General features: G+C 38.1%; 1 protein-coding gene across 1 annotated transcript in view; it reads right to left on the bottom strand.

Moving 5' to 3' along the window:
- obscna (obscurin, cytoskeletal calmodulin and titin-interacting RhoGEF a) overlaps positions 1 to 24,798 on the bottom strand; it is a 48,470-nt gene that overhangs the window by 1,626 nt on the left and 22,046 nt on the right. Inside the window, exons 32-83 of the mRNA XM_058784226.1 lie at positions 24,415 to 24,681; positions 23,670 to 23,936; positions 21,748 to 22,014; positions 21,403 to 21,669; positions 20,945 to 21,211; positions 20,564 to 20,830; positions 20,175 to 20,441; positions 19,787 to 20,053; positions 19,386 to 19,652; positions 18,988 to 19,254; positions 18,553 to 18,819; positions 18,153 to 18,419; positions 17,773 to 18,039; positions 15,003 to 17,678; positions 14,600 to 14,657; positions 14,352 to 14,464; positions 14,111 to 14,220; positions 13,755 to 13,955; positions 13,569 to 13,663; positions 13,204 to 13,377; positions 12,956 to 13,115; positions 12,745 to 12,852; positions 12,372 to 12,536; positions 12,096 to 12,254; positions 11,653 to 11,830; positions 11,441 to 11,554; positions 11,185 to 11,352; positions 10,914 to 11,016; positions 10,703 to 10,832; positions 10,504 to 10,612; positions 8,247 to 8,325; positions 7,921 to 8,060; positions 7,724 to 7,836; positions 7,445 to 7,613; positions 7,159 to 7,249; positions 6,792 to 6,992; positions 6,618 to 6,678; positions 6,456 to 6,533; positions 6,084 to 6,256; positions 5,950 to 5,976; positions 5,648 to 5,800; positions 5,524 to 5,569; positions 5,345 to 5,422; positions 3,555 to 5,253; positions 3,316 to 3,450; positions 2,712 to 2,834; positions 2,442 to 2,609; positions 2,092 to 2,197; positions 1,432 to 1,671; positions 1,052 to 1,275; positions 406 to 502; positions 135 to 284 (exon numbers count right to left, since the gene is read on the bottom strand). Coding sequence (XP_058640209.1) covers positions 135 to 284; positions 406 to 502; positions 1,052 to 1,275; positions 1,432 to 1,671; positions 2,092 to 2,197; positions 2,442 to 2,609; positions 2,712 to 2,834; positions 3,316 to 3,450; positions 3,555 to 5,253; positions 5,345 to 5,422; positions 5,524 to 5,569; positions 5,648 to 5,800; positions 5,950 to 5,976; positions 6,084 to 6,256; positions 6,456 to 6,533; positions 6,618 to 6,678; positions 6,792 to 6,992; positions 7,159 to 7,249; positions 7,445 to 7,613; positions 7,724 to 7,836; positions 7,921 to 8,060; positions 8,247 to 8,325; positions 10,504 to 10,612; positions 10,703 to 10,832; positions 10,914 to 11,016; positions 11,185 to 11,352; positions 11,441 to 11,554; positions 11,653 to 11,830; positions 12,096 to 12,254; positions 12,372 to 12,536; positions 12,745 to 12,852; positions 12,956 to 13,115; positions 13,204 to 13,377; positions 13,569 to 13,663; positions 13,755 to 13,955; positions 14,111 to 14,220; positions 14,352 to 14,464; positions 14,600 to 14,657; positions 15,003 to 17,678; positions 17,773 to 18,039; positions 18,153 to 18,419; positions 18,553 to 18,819; positions 18,988 to 19,254; positions 19,386 to 19,652; positions 19,787 to 20,053; positions 20,175 to 20,441; positions 20,564 to 20,830; positions 20,945 to 21,211; positions 21,403 to 21,669; positions 21,748 to 22,014; positions 23,670 to 23,936; positions 24,415 to 24,681 — 12,643 coding nt within the window. The remainder of the gene's footprint in view (positions 1 to 134; positions 285 to 405; positions 503 to 1,051; positions 1,276 to 1,431; positions 1,672 to 2,091; positions 2,198 to 2,441; positions 2,610 to 2,711; positions 2,835 to 3,315; positions 3,451 to 3,554; positions 5,254 to 5,344; positions 5,423 to 5,523; positions 5,570 to 5,647; positions 5,801 to 5,949; positions 5,977 to 6,083; positions 6,257 to 6,455; positions 6,534 to 6,617; positions 6,679 to 6,791; positions 6,993 to 7,158; positions 7,250 to 7,444; positions 7,614 to 7,723; positions 7,837 to 7,920; positions 8,061 to 8,246; positions 8,326 to 10,503; positions 10,613 to 10,702; positions 10,833 to 10,913; positions 11,017 to 11,184; positions 11,353 to 11,440; positions 11,555 to 11,652; positions 11,831 to 12,095; positions 12,255 to 12,371; positions 12,537 to 12,744; positions 12,853 to 12,955; positions 13,116 to 13,203; positions 13,378 to 13,568; positions 13,664 to 13,754; positions 13,956 to 14,110; positions 14,221 to 14,351; positions 14,465 to 14,599; positions 14,658 to 15,002; positions 17,679 to 17,772; positions 18,040 to 18,152; positions 18,420 to 18,552; positions 18,820 to 18,987; positions 19,255 to 19,385; positions 19,653 to 19,786; positions 20,054 to 20,174; positions 20,442 to 20,563; positions 20,831 to 20,944; positions 21,212 to 21,402; positions 21,670 to 21,747; positions 22,015 to 23,669; positions 23,937 to 24,414; positions 24,682 to 24,798) is intronic.

The following is a 24,798-nucleotide window of genomic DNA, read 5'->3' as shown; positions in this document are numbered from 1 at the left end:
TTCATAATGATATTAGTTTTGATTAGTTTTCTGCCATTAAAGCATCATCTGACTACGATGACATGAAATCTCACTGTCTGTTGTTTGGATATAAACACTCAAAATAAGCAAACATCATCTGTGAATTTATTTACCAGGCTTTGTTGCTCATGGTGTTCTTCATGAAGTTGATGGCTCCCTCTGAGAGACCCGGGTAACAACGATTAAATTGGATCTTGCCTTTTTTGATGTTTCGATCCCTCTCCCAATTTATATCAGCATGGAAGGGACTGTCTGCACTCAACCTAAAGATGAAAATTAAAGAAAATTGTGGAAATCAATGAATATTGGTTGAACAATAAGAAAGCCCTAATGGTGCTGTAACTATTCCTTATGGTTATGGATTTACTGAATGAAAGGACTTACATTATAAAAGCCAAAACACCAACAGCCCAGATATCAGTTTCAGGTCCGACTCCTTGTCCTTCTAAGATTTCAGGAGCTTTAGGAAGGACAATATAACCTAACAAACGAAACAGAAAATATTTTTCATAAACTAAATTGGTTTGTTGGTGATAAGATACTGGATACTTTTTTTTTCTGTTAAGATGCCAGGCAATCCAGAAAATGAAAGTAGTTCTATGTGCAATTACCATTCAACAGTTTGAGATCAGTAAGATTTTTTATTTTAGAAATTAATACTTTTATTCAGCAAGGATTCATTAAATTGACCAAAAGTAACAGTAAAAATGTCTGACCGATTCCATAAAAATTAGCAGCACAACTGTTTTCAGCATTGATAATACTAAAAAATGTCATCACAAGCATAAATTACATTTTAAAATAGATTTAAAACTGTCATTTTAATGCTGTTTAATAATAATTAAATAATATGTCTCAATATTACTGCTTTTGAATGTATTTTTGTTCAAATAAATGCAAGTTTGGTAAGCATTTCAAAACATTAAACAATTCGACTAAACTGACCCCAAACTTTGCAACAGTAATCTATAATGACTGAATAAAAACACAGCAACAAATTCTAGATCATAATACAGTATCATTGATATACCTTTATTATCTGTCATTTCTTTGATGTGTTCAATGTTTAGTGCCTGTCCTGGAGTGAAGGGCTGAGCAGAGCCCAAATCCACAATCTTCACTACATTTCGGCCCGTCACAAGCATGTTGTCCGACTTCAGGTCCAGGTGTACAATGCGTCTGCTGTGCAGGTAATCCACAGCACTCAGAATCTGCTCTAGTAGGTCAGTCACCTCTGTTTCTGAATATAAATTCCTGTAGGCCATCAAGAGTAAAGAGTAAGGTCATTTTGTACAACACTGATTGTTATAGATAATAATTTTCACTAGTATCTGTCAATATATCATTTGTAATTTATAGGACTACATACGTAATTGAACAGAACCCTTTTAACAATGTTATTACTCGCACCTTTCTGCAAGGTTATAAAGAAGCTCTCGTCCTGAGCACAGCTCCTCTATAAGCACCAGGCAGGTGGGGGTGAGGATGGCTGACTGCAGCTGGACGATTCGAGGGTGGTTCAGTCGGCGAAGCAGTTGATATTCCCTTAAAACCAACTGCCTCTGCTCTGGTCTGTAATGTGTCATCTTAGCGGCTAACATCTGAGAGCTGCGGCTATCCTCACACTGCATTACCACACTGAAACGGCCTCTGTTAAAAGAGAAACAAGATTATGTACTTAAATGTAGTTAATTAAAAAATTACAGAAATAAGCAACATAAAAAGGATCGGAAATAATGGTAATCAGCGTTTTGTGAGTTAACAATTCTGCTTTCATGTCATATTTATATGGATTCATTAAAGCTATGTAGAGCTTACTACTATAGTATTAGAGTTTGTTGTGGCAGTGTGAACTGGCCCATAGATTGAGTTTACATAACTTATTAAAGAGGTGTAAATATTCAAAATACACACACACACACACACACACACACACACACATATATATATATATATATATATATATATATATATACATATATATAGATAGATAGATAGATAGATAAATATAGACATAGATATGCATGTATATATATATATATAAATATATATATATATGATGTCAAGTACCTGTTGATTTCAGACAGGAAGCTGTAAGATTTCTCAGTGCCAAGACCTCCAGGTACAGTGACCTTTGACCCAATAGATTCCATTTTAATGAGAGGATTGTGAGAGTCTGCAAAAGTAAAATGAAATAAACTATTTGTAATTAATTACAATAAATTCACTTTCTTTAAATTTCCTTGAAGTAAACTCCTTTATATGACCATATTCTGAGAATATTCCATTTATTTTATAAAAAGAGATGATTGCATTATATTTAAAGATAATAGGGTGTACATATTTAAAGATGTAGGGTGAGGTAATCAATTTGAAGTACTTTTGGATAAAAATAGGTATTATTTCCAGCAAGTCTGTACCTTCATAAGGCATGGCCATAAAGGCTGGTGGTGAAGGGTCACTAAAAGGTGCCAATCCTGTCTTTGTGTTATGGGACACTCTGAACATATATCCCGGTCCTCTCGGAAGGGCATTTGCTGTAAAACAGCTGTCTGTAACATTCTCTGACAACATTCTCCACTCCACACCTAATATAAAGGACAAAACTTTCTTTATGAAGCACCATGGAAAAACACAATGAAAAACAACGCTCATAATACAGGATGTATATTCCCAGTATGTATTCTTACCATTTACACTATACTGAATACAATATGTGACAAGTTCTTTTGATGGCACAGGTTTCCAGAACACAAGCGCTCCTCCCCCTGCTAGCTGAATGACATCTGGCCTGGATGGTTTGACTGGACTTTCTGGTTGGAAATCAGAAAAACATTTTTTTATAACTATTTGAAATACTCTACCATTTGGGGTAAGTTAGATTTTTTAAATACTTACATTTTCACTGAGGATGCAATCAATTGAACAAAAGTAACAGTAAAGACATTTACAATGTTAGAAAAGATCTCTGTTTCAAATTATTTAAAATGTTCTAATCATAAGAAAATCCTGAAAAAGTTTATCATGATGTAAACATTGATAACAATAAGAATATGTTTCTTGAGCACCAAATCAGCACATCAGAATGATTTCTGGAGGATCATGTGACTGGAGTAATGATGCTGAAAATTCAGCTTTATTACATGAATGCAGCCTTGGTGAGCATAAAAAACTTTTATGAGCATTTTTGAGCATTTCAAAAACCTTTTAAAAAAATCCCAAAAGTTTGAAACGGTAGTGTATCTATAATAAGCAATTATATGGTACAGTTTAATGACTTTTTAGTTGTTTAACCTTTGGATTTCTTAAATATTGGCACTTTCAGCGAGAACAATTTGGACTTCTTCTGTGGACTTTCGGATGAGGTGGCGGCTATTACTGTGGTCATTTTCTCTGGCATGACAGGGGAGGAGTTCTTCACAATTGGTCCTGTTAGAAAATTTTTTAGATATAATTATTATGCACAAGCAAATGTATTTTTGAAAATTGAATAGTGTATTTTCAACTGTGTTAAAGCAACAATAGTAGCCTACTGCCTTTCTTCTCTTCATCCTCTTTGCTGGACTGTCGGGTAAACAGTTTGGTAATGCTAGAGGCTGAAGCTCGCATCTTCTTCCTCAGGGTTAGAAGAGGGGTCTTGGGTTGTGAGGATGCTCCTTCTGTTTGTTTGTTTTCCGAGCCTTCTAGATGAGGAGAAGAATGGCTAGCCCATGAATGTTTACGGAAGATCTTCATGAATCCAGGCTTGGAAGATTTCCCACTAGGAGGTTTGGCTTGAAGAGCTGGGGCTGAGGCATGTCTTTGAAGTAACTCTTTGCTTTCTCGTCCTGCTACTGCAGCCTGGACAGGAACCGCAGATGAGCTTCTTCTCAGAAGGATGTCACTCTTATTGCGCATCTCATTTAGTCCAGAGCTTGAACTGTTGGAGCGCCGTCTTGGCGGGGCTTGTGGGAGGTCTTGGCGAAGAGATCTCAGGACCCTCTCCATGTCTTCATCCTCAGAGTCTTGTAGTAAAGAGCATGGAGATGTTTTCCCAGAGGATCCAGCGATCAAGGTCCCATCATGGTGGTGTCTGTGGGAGAGTTCTTCATGTGAGCCTATCCTGCTAGAAGCCTCTGAACCGTGGTCAAGCGAACATGCTAGTGAAAGCTGTGAGCCATCCATGCTCTCCTCATCACCTAAATGTCTTGTCTCTGTTTCCGTGACCTGCAACTGGTTGTCATCCTCACAAGAACTTTGCAAGACTGGCTGATGTCCTTCTTCAGGCTCATGAACCTGTGCTCTCACCTTTCTCACAATTACTGGGCCCTTCTTCGACAAAAATGCATTGCGATGGCAAAGTTTCCTTCTCACTTCGACTTCTTCAGTTTTCTCCTCTTCTTCATCAGTCACATCTGGTTTCTGGCTTTCTTCAACATCATGCTCATCCTCTCCTTGCACTGTTGTCTCAGTTGAAGCTGGAGAGCGTTGTGTGTATACATCTAATGACCTGCTTCTTCTCTGGGTGTGTATGCTTGGCTGGGCAGCACTCACTCCACTATCAAATGAGCTTGACTTAAGGAAAGATGAATGCATTGATCCTCTTCTTTGGTTACGATTAGCTTCTAAGTCTGGGGAATCTTCTACATATTCTATGAGGGGCTCATTTAACCTGCCAGAGAGGCTGGCGCGGAGGGGTTTACGGCCACGCTCTTGCTTTTTAGCTAAGATTTTATCCCGAAGCGTCATGTGACGAGCAGACATGGGTGAGAGCTGCTCTGAACTGCAATGAAAAGTGCTTTTGATGAGGCTACGACGTGGTATTGGATCCAATCCTTCATCTCTCTCTGAGAGGTGAAGATAGGGACTACTGTCCCTACTCTCCAAACTGACTGGCTCTGTTGATGGTGCAGTCATGGGAATCACCAGCGGGCCACTGTGAATGCGGTCCTCACCAATAAGCACATCTTCTTCATCCCGTTTTAAAACTGTGGGCGTCTTTGACACATGAGCGTACGGGTTATATTCCTCTTTCTCTTCTTCTAAATCATCTTCATCCTCCTGGCTCACCTGTTGGAAGAAGTCCCAAGCATCTGCTTCATCAAACTCTGAGGAGGATCCACTACTTAGGGAGGTGCTGCTGGGCTCCTGGGTTTCCCTTGTTGCTGTAATCGAAACGTCACGCAGAGGAGCCTCCAACAACTCTGGGATTGGTCTCAAAGTCATAACCGAGCCGAGACATGTCAAGGAACACTGAAAGAAAAGGGAAGAAGTACGGAAAAGACATGAAAGAAGAAAGTTTTCCTGGATAATCAATGGCAAAGGAAATCATTTCAAATCTTACCTGCCATTTTCTTCTTGAAATAAAAGATTTTAAATTTTTGGTATTTATGTCCTCAGGTTCTTCATCTTCATAATAACCCTAAAAATAATTACATTTCTGATGAACGTCAATTTTAATTTATTTGTGCACACAGCTTATTTTATGTTTGCTTCTTGGTATAAGCACAGATGACTACCTACCTGAAACCACTCGTGACTTAAACACTCAGATGCAGAGGGTCTCATTCTGTGAAGGTGAAACAAAGCAACTTTATCAACTGCTGCTCACAAAAATTTTAATTACATGCAAGTAAGCAGAGCTTACTCTGGGTCTGGCTGTAGAACCCTATGTAGGAAGTCCTGTGCCTCCACACTTCTGCTTGTGATCTCAGGTGTGTCCCAATACAGCATGCCCTCAGCGACCTTCATCAGTGTGGCACGGTCGTTCTCCCCGAAGAAAGGACAGTGGCATGTTAAGCTACCCAGAAAAAAAAGCAATATTAAAGAAAATATTAACAGTACAACTATTTTTAGATTTTATGGCCATACATAATTGCAGCATACTGCGAAAATAGAAATAAAAACAAAGAAAAATATCTGCTTGCTCAATTTCTTCAATGCACTCACCATAAGTAAGTAACCACACCAAGAGACCTGAATAAATGCATAAAAAATGAATTAAAAAACATTCACCAAGCAGTGAGAAAACATGAGAAATTCCGTTCACCACAATTTGCAACAAGCCACAGTAGTTTGTTTACCAGATATCAGTGGCTACTGTCACAGGTTCTTGGTGGACAATTTCTGGTGCAACAAATTCAGGTGTCCCAAACTTGCTGTACTGGTGTCTGGAGTTGTCGATTTCCTGGCAGAAGCCAAAATCACAGATTTTGATGTCTTCTCTCACAGGGGACACCATTAGGATATTGTCTGTCTGCAAAGAAGAGGTTTAAAAATAAGTTTGACAAAATGTTAGAAGGACAGCCACAGGTCAGAAGATGTCTTTACCAAAGACACCAATTATTCCAATTTCAGAAAAGGCTTTTCTTGAAAAAGAATTATTCCTCGTAATATATTGAAGCTTAAATTAATGCCACTTATAATTCCTACTCTTCCTACGTATAATCACTTACTTTGATATCCAGATGTAAGATGTTCATACTGTGTATGTATCCAATGCCCTCCAGAACCTGCTGAATATATAACTGGACCTAAAAACAATGAATAATAATTATCACTTTTTCTTGATTACTGTATAAAAGTGTAAATGACATTCAATAATTTCTCAATATTACCTCCCTCTCTGAAACCGATCCCTTTAAAAACAAATGATCTAGAAACCCCTGTGTAGAACATCTGTGGGAGAGGAAAAAAGAAATGTATATATTTGAGACATTTGATTAAATTTTTAAAAAGCTAATAATAATTACTGGATAAAATTAATAAAGCAAGAAAAAATTAAATCCTACAATTCTACAACCAACACCAGAGTGCGTCTTGTGGCGAAAAAGTCCAAGAGGCATGCTAGTCTGCGGTGAGCTAGACGGGACAGCAGGTCTCTCTCCTGGAACGCTCTGGTCCGTGTGCTGCTTCTGAGTGGAAGGAACTTAGCAGCAAAAAATTCACCACTCGCCTTGTGTGTGACTTTTTTAACCACTCCAAAAGTGCCCCTGGTTATCCAGAAAAAAATTGAAATTATTTTAATAAGGGCTATAAAGGATGTCTTACGATAAATCAGATATTACTATTATTACTATTGTTGTTAACTATTATGATAATTTAAAAAAGAGTTAATGCTAGATTACATAAACGTCAAGATTTATATGATGATATTACCTCCCTATCTCTTCATGAACATCATATACAGAATGTAATTTCCGTCTTTTTCCAAACTCCACTTCTCTCTCTTCCTCAACGTCACCTGGACCTTAAAAAGAAAAAAAGTTAATTTACTTAAACACACTATTCCTTGGCAACAGACATTTAAGATTTGTAAAGATCTGATAAAATGTAAAAACTGTAAAAACTGTAACTTGAATGCAATGTAAGTCGCTTTGGATAAAAGCGTCTGCCAAATGCATAAATGTAAATGTAAATGTAAGATAAATGGAAGGTATATCACCTGTGTCAACGCTGAGTTTAGCGAGGCAAGATGCTTGTCCTGCACTGTTACTAGCTATGCAGGTGTAGGTGCCACAATCCTCTATTTGAGTATTTAGCAAAGTGAGAGAGCAACGTGCACTACTTTGAAATATTTCTGTGTAGTCATTGGATAAGATTTCCTTGTCATCCTGCAGGAAACCAAATAATGAATTTCACTGCGGTAAATACAAGTAAAGATTATTGTGTTTGCATCATAACAATATCAGTAAGCATTGTAATCATTTTGTTTTTATAATACCATAAACCACTGAATATCTGGGGTGGGCTGGCCAGTAATAATGGCAGAGAACGTTGCAGGCTGACCAGGCCGGACTGTCAGGTCTTCAATGGCAACTTGCACAGCTGGAGGCTCTGAGTAAATAAATGACAGATTGAAAAATTCCTCCGGTGATAATTTTTTACACAAGTTGTTTATAAACCTCATATAGTCTGTACCTGTCAGCAACTCCTCCTCTGTGTCTGAGTAAAAGTGCTCCTCAGGCTCCATGGGTGCCTCTTCCTGTGCCGCCTGTACCTGCCTCTCCACGTCATCCTGTTCTTTAAGTGTTTCTGTGTCTTCAACACCAGCAGCAGGTCTTCAGTACCACACATTTTGCATTAAATTGATTGACAGACAGCAAAATGAGATAATCAACTGTCCTGAATATCACTGCTTAAAGAACCACACAGTACAGTATGTATGCATTGCAGTATAATTAAACTATTCATAATAAAGACTATGTTTATAGCCCACAGATTGCACAGACTGTATGTAAACTTACGGTTCAGGGTTTCCAGGCTGAAAGAGTATATGAAACAGGTTCTTCACAAAGGAAGTGGACCAACCTTCTGATTGGGGCTCTGTTTGAAAACAATTAGGTTGTCAAACTGATAAAAACTATTTCATTTTACATACACTACCGTTCAAAAGTTTGAGGTCAATAAGATTTTCCTTTTTTTTTATAAGAATACTTTTATTCAGCAATGAAGTCTTTTTTAAAGACATTTAAGACATGTAAAACTTAACAAAAGATTTCTATTTCAAACTAATTCTGTTCTTATCAAATAGCTTTGCGATCACAGCAATAAATTACAATCTTAAAATATAGAAAAATGCTTTTAAACTGTAATAATATTTCATAATATTAATGTATCTACAGTATTTTTGATCAAATAAATGCAGCCTTGGTGAGCATAAGAGACTTCTTCAAAAGCATTTTTAAAAATCTTACCGACCCAAAACTTTTAATGGTAGTGTATACTGTAAAAAATAAATATAATCTATTAAAAATATATAATATTTATAAAAATTAGATATAACTTATGCCCAAAGTAAATAACTGTACTTACATAAATAATGCAAACATAAAAAAATTTAAAATATTAAAAATACTTATTAATTAATTAAATTAAGGTCTGTGGTCATTCAATCAGCTTTAAATAAGGAATGAAGTAGAATATTTGTTTTAATTTCTTCTCTAAACTCAACTGTAAAATAATATATGCACTTACCCGTATAAGGACAGGTATACAAACAGAGCAAGAAGTGTCATAGCTTTTCCCGACCAGTGTTTTAAGTCACAGATCACATGTATACAGTCACATTGCCTCACAAGCAGCGCAAAGAGCCACTTGGCCCTATCTGCAGCAAGGCTTGAGTCTTAGCACATAACCAGCTTTGAAGATGGACGTGGCATGTTAGCGGAGCATGCACTGGCCGGGACACCATGAGAACATGTATATAAACAGATATGTGGAACAGACAAGGAGAAGAAAAGAGACAGAAAGAAAGAAAAAAGGGAAAGTAGCATGCATGCAAAATGCTGAGGCATCTGTGTGAAGACACTTACATGATGATTTTGATCAGATCTTTAGTCTCCTGCTCTGTGACTATAAAGGAAATGGGATGGAAAGTGTGTTAAACTGGATGTGGAAATGCACATGATTGACAAGTGTTCATAAGCTGCTTATGAAACACGTAATGTATAAATGAAAACATATAACCACAAAGGCATATTAAAGAAAATGTATGACATGATATACTGTACATATGATATATGAAGTAGCATGCAGTTTTATTTAATACCAAATGAATTAAAGACAAATAAAATGAAAACTTACACTGCAGTTCCAAAAATTGGGGTCAGTAAGATTTGTTTTTGTTTTTTTAATTAATACGTTCATTTAGCAAGGACACATTAAATTGAACAAAAACAACAATATAGATATTTATAATAAAAGATTCCTATTTCAAATAAATGCCTCAAAACTTTTAATTCTTCTGAATTCTTTAGAATTTTCTATACATCAAAATATCCTGCAAAAATCAGCATATTAGAATCATTTCTGAAGGATCATGTGACACTGAAAACTGCTGAAAATTCAGCTTTGCCAACACAGGAATAAATTACATTTTAAAATATATTAAAATAGAAAACAGTTATTTTAAATTGTAATAATATTTCACAACTGTTTTACTGTATTTTTATTTTAAATAAATATAGCCTTGATAAGTATAGCAAAACATTTTTAAAACATTAATTTTACCGACCCCAAACTTTTGAAAGGTATTGTATATGTACATATAAAAAATGTAATATTATAATGTAAGTAAATGTTTCCAGTGACATAATGCAATGCAGATGCCTCTATGAAGATGGCCGATGAAGTTTTTGATACAAGTTTGAGTGATCCCATCAAAGGTTTCTTCCAGACCAAGAAGCTCTTGAAAATGGGAAACTGTTGGTGAAATTCAGCACAACATAAAAGTACAGTTTATTAATACATATGATTTTAATCTGAAAATGGTCTCCAGACTACAGAGCTAGTTGTTAGAGGAGTGGAATGGATATTCAGAAGATCTGGAGTTCCAGTGACGGAGCATGAGGAATGGGTGGGAAGTCGGAGTTGGAGATGACTGTGGTATGTGCTCCTTCAAAGCCTACTGGTGCCCACCAACACATGGTGAGACTTAGTGGCCAAATACACACCTTCTCTGCCTTAAAACAGCAATTGCTGTTCACACTCTCTTCATCCTACCTGGAGTTGGGGTAGTTTGTGATTGCTTTTGGGTCCTGACTGTCACAGGTAATGGTGCTGGAGGGCAGAGTTCAGCTTTACACTTAGCACTGCCTACTTCATTCTGTAGCTGTATCATAAACACAGAGAAAAAGTATAAAATGGGATCCAAATACTGTACGATATAAAGTCATCAAAAAGTAGCAGAAGACTCTGGTACCTCACACTGGTATTGACCTAGATCTGCCTCTTCAGCTCTCTTTATAGTGAGAGTGAGAATTCCTGTTTGGACATCAGATTGAATCTGGTGTTTCCTGTTATCCTCAAGCTGAATACCATCCTTAAACCACCTGTGCACATAGATTGTCTGAGCTTGTTTATGTCCATATAAATGCCATTACATTAATATGAGTGAATGGAACCAGTTGTACCTTATTGATGGTAAAGGAGCAGATTGTGTGGAGCACTTGAACTGCACATCTTGTCCCTTTACAAACACTGAGTTGTGCAGTCTGGTTGTAAAACTTGGAGGCACTGTGGGAAACAAAAACCTTTTTCTCAATTTATATCCTTGCTGAATAAAACTATGTAAGAAATCTTACCGACCCCAATTTTTGAACAGTGTAAATGCAACACATGAGTTTGGAAATAAATACAAACATTATAACAGATGGCCATACTAACAATTTCTCCAAAACTTACCATCAATCATGATATTAGCCAGAGTGCTTGCGTTCCCTGCAGGATTGGTTGCATAACACATGTATTGACCTGAGTCCACCTCTGTGACACCAGTCAGTACAAGATAACAAGCACCTAACTGTCCTTCTGATGTAATGTGATGCTCGTCTTCTTCCACAGAGTGACCATCTGAGGACAGCACATCAGCAGAACCCACTTATACACTATGTAAATGTTAACTTTCTATATTTATATACACACAGATAGTATTATTTACCTTTATACCACTTTATTACTGGTTTTGGTGTTCCAGTGACTTTGCAAACCAGTTTTACAGTTTGTCCTAGCTTTGCTGGATAGTCAGTAAGATGCTGCTCAAAGCATGGGGCAGCTGTAGATATGAAACAAAGAGGTGTTGCAAAAATGCAATCATTTCAAGCAGTCAAAACAGATTTATTCTTAAGTTTGCTCTTCTGTGTCCTAACTTACTCCAAGTGGGCTGTTTGCTGCGCTGCTGCAGGTCTCTCAGATCTTTGAGCCAGGAGAGGCGGAGGAGGATGGATCGAGCTTGCAGAATGATTTTTCTCACCATTCCCCGGTGCTCGTGCCAAAGACCAAATGACCTGTCATCTCCTTCCACTGTATCCTTTACATCAATATCACTCAGCTGTGAAGAAAGCAAATGCATTTGGAATGGATGTGAAATGGACTGCAGTGATTAGTGCTGCCATGATATACATGACATTACATGCGCAGTGCACTGTACACATATCTTTTCAAATGCAAGGTGAAACTGTTCATTGAACTGCATTTAGATTGAATTTCATCAGTGAAATTTAGCTATGTTTTCAGCAGAACAGCATGTAGAATAGACTGTAAAAGTTCTGCATTATTAAAAAATGCTATACTAATAAATGCATATCTGATTAAACCTTCATCTTATTCTTGAATATGTAGGCCTCAGTGTATGTGCCAAGTTCTCTCTTCAGCTTGCAGAAAACAATACAGTCTTTGAAGAGAAAGACGTGGCGGTGATGTCCTCTTTGAGAGATTTTGACATCAGGAATTTCCTCCCATACTGTAAAATGGCCCTGGAAAAAAAACACATCGACACTATCATTAGCAGGATGATACCTTCCAATCCTTACTCACACTTGTCATCCTGTCAACCTGCAAACAAAGAGGTTCAGGGTATAATGATACAGTACCTGTCGAATGGGTTCTCCAAGCCCCTTGAGAGGTGCAGGGTAATTCTCAATCATGGACAGATGATGCAAGTTCTCTGCACGCCATGGCAAGCTGGAAACAATGGCAAAGGCATTCTCCAGCAGGCAACAGTTCTGTCCGCTTTTTGCTTTGTTCCTGATCAGCTCCTAAATAAGACAAAAATGGAAGCTGCTAACAGGCTGTATTGAAAGCAATAATTACGACTTTTTAAATATTGTTTTGTTTTTTATTGTTTGTGTGTGAATATATTTTAACACAGACTGAGCCCAACTTTTGAATGGTTGTTGAACCTAAATCATATATATAAATGTGATGTGTGTGTGTGTATTAAAGAAAATGATTAAGCTACCACACCTTAAGTACATTTTTGTATGTTTGAATTCGCTCCATGGGTCTCTGCAAATACGTGCTAACGTTGAAGACCTGGGTATCCAAATGTGCCAACTCTGTGTTTGCATATTGCTGGAACACAGTAGAAAAATAATTTTGGTTTATTTTAAGGTACTTCACATAATTTAAAAGAAGGATCACTTTCTGCCAAACTTAAAACAGTATGTGCTCTTACCTTGAAGAAATGCTGTGTGTTTTTGTCTGAGATGCAAGCCTCGGCTTGGGGCAGGCCTGTAATGAACTGGAGATACATCTCAAAGTCCAGTGCATAACTGACAAAACACTGGGCTACATCATCATCTGAGAAACACATCTCCAGCTTAGGGAGAATACAGCTGTGATGGAGGGACAGAGGGACAAAGAAGTTAAACCACAATGTGAACGCATATATTATATTATATAGAATAAAAGAGATGTGTTTACCATTCATGGAAACTTGCAATATCTCTGATATTGCGGAATATGTACTCTTTTTGACTTAGGATGGTGAGAGGAACTTGAGAGCTTGTCTCTAAGTATTGTAAATGGTGCTCCACAAAGAAGTTTATCTCGCGCACAAAATTATTCTCACCATCAAGGAGTCCCTTGATCAAGCGACTAGAAATAAAAAAGTTAGGCAATTTAGCATTTCACAAAGCCTGATAATAAAATAAACAATAAAGACATTCTTATTTGTGATCTGTGCATACTTAAGTGAAGCTGAAATAGTGAAAAAAAAAACAATTCTATATGAAAAACAAACAGTCTTGTAAGACTTTGAACTTCTGGTAGACTTGAGTCTGATTTACCTTTGGATCAAACTGTGCTCATCCTTTGTAAAAACTATTTTGCTTTTCTCAGGGGATTCTTTTGTCTCTGCTTCATGGGCCAATGAAAATATTTCCTTAGAAAAAAAGAAATGTTATTAAAATAATGTAACAACATTTTTTACCATTTATATACACACACACACACACACACACACATCCATTCACCCTCGTCTTCTTTTCTAGGTATGCCGGGGATACCCAGCCTTGACGGGATGGTGTGATCTTGGTTGGCTTTGTACGGACAAGCCACCTCACAGGATGGGCTGAGTCCAGGACCTCCACAAACTGGCCTTCCTTTAGAACAAAAACCTCTTTGTTTCCTCCGAGAGGCTGACAATCACTTTTGGCTACATAAATATCAAAGGTCTGCAAAGTGACAAACACATATACTCCATTATCAGTGCATTTTATGTTTTACTTTTCACTTGTTTCTAAAGCACTCTGAAATACAATATGCACAAAAAGTCCCAATAATTGAAGTTTATTATTATTATTGTTCACTTATTATAAAAAGTTGCTACCTCTCCTCTATCATCATCTCCATCTGACTCAGAGAACGACTCAGCATTTGCAGAGGACTTGTAGGAATGTATGCGTTTGGGTGAGGGTGTCTGGCTCTGTGAATCACCACCTATGCCAAATACGAACGCAACAATACAGAAGCCCAAAAGGTATATTAAGCTTCTCAAACTGCTATTAGCTGCATATTATTTAATTATCTCTGAGCTTTAAAACATAACTCGTAGTACCAATAGAACTGACCTTTTACTTTTAGCTGGTCTGTATTGTTTGGGAATTGTACACTGATTCTTTTTTCTTCTTCACAATTCTGAGTAGTAGAAGCCTCAGTTTTTGACTTCTCTGCCTCTTTACCTCTGTTTGAGAACATATTCATTTAAAAACATTGCAAAGTATTATTCCAAAGTACAAATAAGTGAAAAATGCTCTTACACTGCCATCATTCTTTATAATTAAGACCCCCTGAGAGGTCTTTACGATGTAAAACTTACCTAGATTGGTATTCCGTCTCAACATCTGGGGCTGTGTCATAATCTGAGTAACAGGATACTAAAGAGGATTACAAAAAACAAAAACGTTCAGCTGCTATTGATGTGCAAAATTCTAATACTACACAAATTAATCTTTGAGAAATAAATAATTTATTAACCTTTAACTAATTTAATATCTAATATTTAATATTCTTTTTTGTGTTTAATTTTTATTTATTTATTTAATTTAAGATTGTTTTTATTTTCCGATAAGGTGCCATTAATCAGTCATAGAACATGACATAATACAGGGAATAATTATTGTCTTTATTGGCATCAGCCAGAAGTTAACATCAGTGCAAACCTACTATTGCGTCTATTATATAGCATAAACACTTTGAAACAGATTATTTAGACAACTCACTAGAGCTGACTGAAATTAGACTTCTCCTTTTCTCCTGGATCTTGCTGTAGGTAGCATCTGCCGGTAGGTCATAGACGAGTCTCAATGACTCCTCTTCAGTGTTAATTGTTGGCAAAACCTCTTTCTCAGAGACCATTTCTGTACCTGGTGTTTGTGCAGTCTGAATTGTTTGTGATGGCTTCTGTGGTTTACCCACCATCACATTCCCATTGTAACTAATTGCTCCAAACTTGTTTGCAACTTCGCATGTGTAGATTCCAGCATCTTTGTTTGTAAAGCTGGAAATTTCTAGAAGACACCTACCATAGGCATTATGGGTGATTTTGTGCCTTTTCCCAGGCTTGAGATCTACTCCATCTTTAAGCCAATGCGCAGTGCTTATTTGACCTTCCACAACACACTCTAGGAATGCAGTGCCACCAAGATCAATATTCTGGTTCTTGAACACTTCTTTAAAGATGAGCCGCATGTCCTTTCTAGTTTTGTAGCCCTTGAAAGCAGCTTGTATTTTAATCGCAGCCTCAAGCATCTCTGGCTCATCTTCAAAATCTATGTCTATACCAGCACCACCTTGTTCTGCTTTTAAACTCTTCTGTTTGTCAGTATCCACACTTGTGATCTGCTCTGGCATCATCTCCTCAGGTTGAGTGTTTGATCCTCTGGAAACATCTTCTTCAAGGACAACCTCCTTCACATTTTTCTGATTTTTATTATCCATGTGTGGCAAGTTTGGTTCAACTTCCTGTGATGCCTTCTGCACGTCCCTAAAAGATGTTGTTATAGCTTTCTCTGCAGGAATTATTTGTTCTCTTAAATGCTGTCTTGTAATGCTTGGTGCCTTTTCCTTAACATGCTTTGGTACTTTTACGTTACATTTATCTGTGACCTGCTTCACATTTTTCTCATCTCTGCTATCAATGTGTAGTAAGTTTGGTTCAAACACCTGTGAATCCCTTTGCACATCCCTAATGGACATAGCTTTCTCTGCAGGAATTATTTCTTCTTTGAATTGGCTTGCAATTGCAATATTTGTTGCTTTTCCTGTAGCATGCTTTGGTACTTTTCCATGATGTTCTTCTACATTCCACTTGACGTGTTTCAGTTCTCCGCTATCAATGTGTAGTAAATTTGGGTCACCTGCTTGTAATTCCTTATGCACATTTCTAATGGGCATTGTCGTGTCCTTCTGTGCAAAAATTATTTGCTCCTTGGGTTTCTGGTTGGTAATGGCAATATTAGTTACTTTTCCTATAACATGCTGTGATGCTTTAACCTTATCTTCATCCAGAGCTTGCTTCACATTTTTCACATCTTCACTATCAGTGTGTGGTAAATTCAGTTCACCTTCCTCTGAATATTTCTGCACTTCTTTAATCGCTGTAGTTTTCTCTGCAGTAATTATTTCTTCTTTGAATTTCTGGCTTGTAATGGCAATATGTGTTGCTTTTCCTGTTACATGCTTCGGTACTTTTCCATGATGTTCATCCACAACCTGCTTGACATGTTTCTGCTCTCCACTATCAATGTGTGGTAAATTCAGTTCACCTGCCTGTAATTCCTTCTGCATATATCTAATGGGCATTGTGGTGTCTCTGGCTTGCGGTGGTTTCTGGCTTGCAATTGCAATACTTGGTGCTTTTTCTGTAATATTCTTTGTTATTTGTCCATGATGTTCATCCATGGATTGAACCTTTTCAATTTCTGATCTCTTTACAGATTGGAAATTTTGATTTTCATGTGCTGCATTCTTATCCAATGATTTCTGTTTTGGTTCTTCCAACTCTGTTTCCTTGTTCACAATTTTCTCTTTCTTTGGTTCCTTGTTTACAGTTGACTCCAGTTTGATATACTGATTATTTTCTTCTAAATTACATGATTGTTCCTGAGATGATTCAATGTGTTTCGCTGTTATCTCTTTGAAGACTGGGGTATTTAAGTCATGTTCTGATATCTTCAAAGTGGTATCCACAGTTTCTTTTATGTCCATATCTTGGATCTTCGTTTCCAAAACATAGGGTTGCCTTTTGGTTTCAACATGAAGCTGGGAGACATTCTCTTTAGGGAGTGACACTGTTAGGTCAACATGCTTTGATGCCTTTGTGGTCTCCACAGTAGCCTTAATGACAACATCTTGTTCCTTGCCTCTCTGGTCTTGGAGTGAATCATCTGGATGTGTGGCCTTACCCTTTGACCGTGGTGGAGGCAGGGGAACGTCTCTGGGTGGTTCCTTGCTCTGTTCATTTGTATCTATGCTTGGAGTTTTCTTTTGAACTTGCCCTGAGATCTCTTCATTGTGCTGGTCCACAGAAATCTTAGTAACCCATTTGGAAGCTGTGTCCAACCCCTTTTTTCTTGGTTCTTCAGGTACATTGGTTGCAAGAGAAGGAATTTCAGGTTCTCCCATGGTCCAACTAGACTCATTGATAACCATTTTGGAACTCACATCTTTTCCCTTTTGTCTCACCAATGATTTTCTCTTGACTTCCTGGTCATCTGTCGATTTCTCACAGAGATCCTGGAAGTGAACCTCTGATGGCTCTAAGATAGAGATGTCTGATTCCTCAATGACTGCAGCTTGTTTCTTATGGACTAGACCACTGTGTGTTTCCTCCATAATGTTTTTTCCTTTTATTCTTGGTGGGGCTTGAGGGATGTCTTTAATTTTAGGTGGAGATTCTGGTGTGAAAATATGAGAAATGCAACAATACTTATTTGAATGTTTTAAGCAAAAATTGAAATTTGGAAAAAATGGAAATGCACATAAATGTACCTTTTACAACAACAGAAGCTGTTGTCTCCATCCTAGCAGCACAGCATTTGTAGACACCACTGTCCTGACATTTTAAATCATGGATTTGAAGGTGCAATTCAGAGCCATTCTGTTTCATCTCATACTTGTTTCCTGGTTTTAGCAACACTGTTCCCTTTTTCCACTGCACGGCAACTCCAGGTTTTGAGAGCTCACATGTCAGGAACGCAGTTTCACCTTCTTCAGCTTCAAGGTTTTGAAGGATCTTGCAGAAAAATACAGGTTGCTCTGTGCATGAGAAAAAAAAATAAAGTTTGGTTTCTTCCATGTATGAAAAACGTTCTACATGGACAAAAAGTTGGGAACTGCAGATACATGTTTCACTAAAACAATATCTGTACCTGTCACTTTAATAGAACCATTAGTTGCCAGGCTTCCAGCGCAGCATTTGTAGGCCCCACTGTCCTGAGCTGTTACTTCATGGATTTGAAGCTGTAGTTGGCAGCCGTCCTGTTTAATCTCATATTTTTTACAAGGTTTAAGTATTACTGCTCCCTTCTTCCACTGCACAGAAACTCCAGGTTTAGAGAGCTCACAGTGCAATGTGACTGTCTTACCCTCCTCTGCTTCTTGGTTATGGAGTTCCTTAGAGAAGAACAAGGGATGTTCTAGTGGGGGAAAACAAAAATATGTTTACATGCCGAACAGAATAAAATGGACAAATGAACAGACTAATAAATTCATTCCTCTGTCACATCTATAAAAACATTTGGAAAATGGCATTTAAATCAAATCACTCACCCTTTACCACAAGAGAATCAGTTGTCACCATAATACCCGAACAACATTTATAAGAGCCACTATCATCACTTTTCAGGTCACGTATCTGGAGCTGTAGCACACAGCCATCTTGTTTCATTTCATACTTGTTTCCAGGTTTTAGCAACACTGTTCCCTTCTTCCACTGCACAGAAACTACAGGTTTTGAGATCTCACAGGTCAGGGTGACTGTCTCACCTTCCTCTGCTTCAAGGCTTTGTAGGTTCTTGCAGAAGAATATTGGTTTCTCTGGACATGGGGAAATAAAAATACATTTCATGTTTCTACCATTTGTGGCTATTCACAAATCATGTGCTCTTAACGAATTATCATGACGTGCTGGTTTAATAGCAAGCAATGTTGTTAGAGTGCTCTACATGGAGAGAGTACTTTTTCCACTTAAACATGTTTTTATACCATTCACTGTAACAGAGCAAGTTGTCACAAGGCTTCCGACACAGCATTTGTAGGCCCCACTGTCTTGAGTTGTTAGCTCATGGATACGAAGCTGTAGTTGATGGCCATCCTGTTTTATCTCATATTTTTTACTAGGTTTCAAAAGCCCTGTTCCCTTCTTCCATTGCACTGAAACTCCAGGTTTAGAGAGCTCACAGCACAATATGGCTGTCTCACCCTCCTCTGCTTCTTGGTTTTGGAGCTCATCAGAGAAAAACAATGGCTTTTCTTGAGAGGGTAAACAAAAACATATGTTGTCATGTTCAACAAAAACAAAATAAACACATGAACAGATTAATAAATTAATTATTATTTCAAAAGTCAAATTGTGAAAAATGGTATTTGCATAATTCATTTACCTTTTACCACAAAAGAAGCAGTTGTGACCAGGTTTCCAACACAACATTTGTAGGCCCCACTGTCCTGAGCTGTTAGCTCATGGATCTGAAGCTGTAGTTGACGTCCATCCTGTTTTATCTCATATTTTTTACTAGGCTTCAAAAGCACTGTCCCCTTCTTCCACTGCACTAACACTCCAGGTTTAGAGAGCTCACAGCACAATGTGACTGTCTTACCCTCCTCTGCTTCTTGGTTATGGAGCTCCTCAGAGAAGAACAAGGGATGTTCTGGTGAGGGAAAATCAAAAATATCTACATCTTTACATGCTCAACAGAAAAAAACTGGACACATAAACAGTCCAAAAAAATTGTTATACCAAACACCATACTTACAGCTATCACATTTGAATAACTTCACTCACCTTTTACCACAAGAGAAGCAGTTGTGACAAGGCTCCCAACACAACATTTGTAGGCCCCACTGTCCTGAGTTGTTAGCTCATGGATCTGAAGCTGTAGCTGCTGGCCATCCTGTTTAATTTCATATTTTTTACTAGGCTTTAAAAGCACTGTTCCCTTTTTCCACTGCACTGAATCGCCAGGTTTAGAGAGCTCACAGTGCAATGTAACTGTGTTACCCTCCTCTACTTCTTGGTTTTGGAGCTCTTCAGAGAAGAACAATGGCTGTTCTGGAAGGGGAAAACAAAAGCATATATGTCTGTTTTCTGTTCATGTGTCTATTTGTTTTCTATTGAACATATACTTTATTAATTTTTATATCAAATGTGGGCATGTGAATAATCCATTTACCTATTATTACAAGAGAAGCAGTTGTGACCAGATTTCCAGCACAACATTTGTAGGCCCCACTGTCCTGAGCTGTTAGCTCATGGATCTGAAGCTGTAGTTTGCGGCCAACCTCTTTAATCTCATATTTGTTACTAGGCTTCAAAAGTACTGTTCCCTTTTTCCACTGCACTGAAACTCCAGGTTTAGAGAGCTCACAGCACAATATGGCTGTCTTACCCTCCTCTGCTTTATGGTTTTGGAGCTCCTCCGAGAAGTACAATGGCTTTTCTGTAGAGGGAAAACAAAAGCATACATATCTTTAAACTGTTCATGTGTCCATTTGTTTCTTGCTGAAATTAATCAATTCTTATATCAAAGGTCAAAATGTGGAAAACTGGCATTTGAATTACCTTTTATCACAAGAGATCCAGTTGTGACCAGGCTACCAGCACAACATTTGTAGGCCCCACTGTCCTGAGCTGTTAGCTCATGTATCTGAAGCTGTAGTTGACAGCCATCCTCTTTAATCTCATATTTTCTACTAGGCTTCAGCAACACTGTTCCCTTCTTCCACTGCACAGAAACTCCAGGTTTAGAGAGCTCAGAGCAAAATATTGCTGTCCTACCCTCTTCTGCTTCTTGGTTTTGGAGCTCCTTGGAAAAGAACAAGGGATGTTCTGTAGAAGGCAAACAAAAAATATGCATTCATGCTTTACTGAAAGACAACTGGATAGAAAAAAAAGATTAATGATTGAGTGATTTTTATGTCAGAATATTGTTATGTCCCTTACCCTTTACCACAAGCGAAGCAGTTGTCACCAGACTGCCAGCACAACATTTATACGAGCCACTATCTTCATGTTTCAGGTCATATATTTGAAGCTGTTGTAGACAGCCATCTTGTTTCATCTCATACTTGTTACCTGGCTTTAGCCTCACTGTTCCCTTCTTCCACTGCACAGCAACTCCAGGTTTAGAGAGCTCACAGGTCAGGGTGGCCGTCTCACCTTCCTCTGCTTCAAGGCTTTGGAGCTCCTCTTGAAAGACAACTGGTGATTCTGGAGAACATCAAATAAATTTTAACAATTTCTGCTACCTGAAAGGAAGCTAATCTTATGCTGGATCACGCCATACTTACTCGTTTTCCTATCCAGTGCATAGATTGTTGCATCTCTACTTTTTTATATTTTATTCAAGAGTCAGTCGATTTAACAATTTTGTAGAATTTTCATTATAGAAAAACACATACCTTTCACATCGATAGATGCTGCGGTCACCAAGCTACCAGCACAACATTTGTAGACGCCACTGTCCTGACTGTTGAGCTCATGTATCAGAAGCTGTAATTTACAGCCATCTTGCTTCATCTCATATCTGTTTCCTGGTCGAAGCAACACAATTCCCTTCCTCCACTGCACTTCCACTCCAGGTTTAGAGAGCTCACAGCTCAATATGGCAGTCTCACCCTCTTCTATTTCTTGCTTTTGGAGCTCCTCACAGAAATACAGTGGTTGTTCTGAATGCAGCAAATGAGTATGTTAATTAACGTGTACTCTAACAACTCAAATTGGAAGCTAAATTGAATATACCATACCTTTCACTTCCAGAGATGCTGAGGTCACTAGACTACCAACACAGCATGTGTAGACACCACTGTCTTGGCTTGTGAGCTCATGGATCTGAAGCTGCAGTTCACTGCCATTCTGCTTTATTTCATACTTCCTTCCAGGCTTTAGCAGCACAGATCCCTTCTTCCACTGTACGGCAGCCCCAGGTTTGGAAAGCTCACAGCAAAGGAAGGCAGTTTCGCCCTCTTCTGCTTCTTGACACTCAAGCATCTTGATGAAGTACAAAGGATGTTCTGAAAAATAAATTGTAATCTTTCAATTATTCAGTCTTTAGGAATTAAAAAGTCTTTAATAAATAAGCTAATTATGTATGTTTATGTTATTTCAAGTAGTTTTTATTTTTAAATACAGTGGGAGAAAAATTATTTGATCTCCTGCTGATTTTGTACGTTTGCCCACTGACAAAGAAATGATCAGTCTATAATTTTAATGGTAGGTTTATTTTAACAGTGAAAGACAGAATAACAACAAAAAAATCCAGAAAAACGCATTTCAAAAAAGTTATAAATCGATTTGCATTTTAATGAGTCAAATAAGTATTTGACCCCTTCGCAAAACATGACTTAGTACTTGGTGGCAAAATCCTTGTTGGCAATCACAGAGGTAAGACATTTCTTGTAGTTGGCCACAAGGTTTGCACACATCTCAGGAGGGATTTTGTCCCACTCCTCTTTACAGATCCTCTCCAAGTCATTAAGGTTTCGAGGCTGACATTTGGCAACTCGAACCTTCAGCTCCCTCCACAGATTTTCTATGGGATTAAGGTCTGGAGACTCAGTAGGCCACTCCAGGACCTTAATGTGCTTCTTCTTGAGCCACTCCTTTGTTGCCTTGGCCGTGTGTTTTGGGTCATTGTCATGCTGGAATACCCATCCACGACCCATTTTCAATGCCCTGACTGGCTTCAATGACCTGGCCCTGACATTACATGGCCCCGTCCATCGTTCCTTTGATGCAGTGCAGTTGTCCTGTCCCCTTAGCAGAAAAACACCCCCAAAGCATAATGTTTCCACCTCCATGTTTGACGGTGGGGATGGTGTTCTTGGGGTTATAGGTAGCATTCCTCCTCCTCCAAACACGGAGAGTTGAGTTGATGCCAAAGAGCTGGATTTTGGTCTCATCTGACCACAACACTTTCACCCAGTTCTCCTTTGAATCATTGGCAAACTTCAGAAGGGCCTGTACATGTGCTTTCTTGAGCAGGGGGACCTTGCGGGCGCTGCAGGATTTCAGTACTTCACGGTGTAGTGTGTTACCAATTGTTTTCTTGGTGACTATGGTCCAAGCTGCCTTGAGATCATTGACAATATCCTCCCATGTAGTTCTGGGCTGATTCCTCACCGTTCTCATGATCATTGAAACTCCACGAGGTGAGATCTTGCATGGAGCCCCAGACCGAGGGAGATTGACAGTTATTTAGTGTTTCTTCCATTTGCGAATAATCGCACCAACTGTTGTCACCTTATCACCAAGCTGCTTGGTGATGGTCTTGTAGCCCATTCCAGCCTTATGTAGGTCTACAATCTTGTCCCTGACATCCTTGGACAGCTCTTTGGTCTTGGCCATGGTGGAGAGTTTGGAATCTGATTGATTGATTGCTTCTATGGACAGGTTGTTTTTTATATGAGATATAGATGAGATTAGGAGCACTCCCTTTAAGAGAGTGCTCCTAATCTCAGCTCCTTACCTGTATAAAAGATACCTGGGAGCCAGAAATCTTGCTGATTGATAGGGGATCAAATACTTATTTCAATGCAAATCAATTCATAACTTTTTTGAAATGCGATTTTTTGTTGTTATTATTTACCCCCACTGTATGTATTTTAATATTGTACAGCAAATCAGAGAAGGGGGCAAATTCTTGGCCCTCTAATTTCACGATTCTCACCTTTGACTACAATGGATGCTGTGGTAACCAGGCAGCCAGAGCAGCACTTGTATGTGCCACTATCCTGACGTGTCAGGTCATGGATCTGTAGCTGTACTTTGCACCCATCTTGTTTCATCTCATATTTGTCTCCCGGTCTCAATCGTATTGCCCCCTTCTTCCACAGCACTTCAACTCCAGGTTTAGAGAGCTCACAGCAAAGGAAGGCTGTCTCGCCCTCCTCTGCTTCCTGGTTATGGAGTTCCTCACAGAAGAAAAGAGGTTGCTCTAAAAAGGGAAAGCATATTAGCGTTAACTAGATTTGCAGGTAATCAACTCAAACACCATAGTGACAGATGAATATCCATGCCTTAATTAAAAACCTATATTACCATTATACACACACTCTGTTGCAAACATTTAAGGATGCACCGATAGTGATTGTTGTCTGATGATCAGTATTAAAATATATATTATATTATTTTTTCACATTAAAAATAAAACATTAAAAACTAAAATGAATAGTTTTAAATTCTACAAATGAATTTATGCATCACAGCATTATAATGTACATTATGAAAATTATATTTGCTAAAGATTACATTTAATAATGTTATATAACTATTAGTGTTTTAAGTGATCTACATTGAATGTAAAAATAGGGGAGTGAGCACGAACAATTAAATATCCAATATCGACTAATACTACTAATACTACAAAAACTAAATATATTTCATAACCGTTATGGTATATTGTACATTCCTACCTTTAACAATAATATTAGCCCGTGTCTCTATGTTGCCAGCACAACATCTGTAGGTACCACTATCCTGACTTGTGAGGTCATGGATCTGAAGTTGTACTTCATTGCCCTCTTGCATCATCTCATACTTCTGTCCATTCTTCAGCAGCATTGCCCCCTTTTTCCACTGTACTGTTACTCCAGGTTTAGAGAGCTCACAGCACAGGAACGCTGATTCACCTTCTTCTGCTTCTTGGTTTTGGAGCTCTTCATGGAAAAACAAAGGACGCTCTGTGGCACAATGGGAGAAGAAACGGTGGTAAAACAAATGTTCACATTGCAAAAAAAACAACATATTTAATAAATACATCTTCGATGAATGTATGCAATTAATGTATTTTTTAAAGT

This window comes from Onychostoma macrolepis, chromosome 08, assembly GCF_012432095.1.
Source record: "Onychostoma macrolepis isolate SWU-2019 chromosome 08, ASM1243209v1, whole genome shotgun sequence".
Lineage (NCBI taxonomy): Eukaryota > Metazoa > Chordata > Actinopteri > Cypriniformes > Cyprinidae > Onychostoma > Onychostoma macrolepis.
The sequence above is the reverse complement of the archived record's forward strand: the minus strand, read 5'-3'. Positions and strand labels throughout refer to the sequence as shown.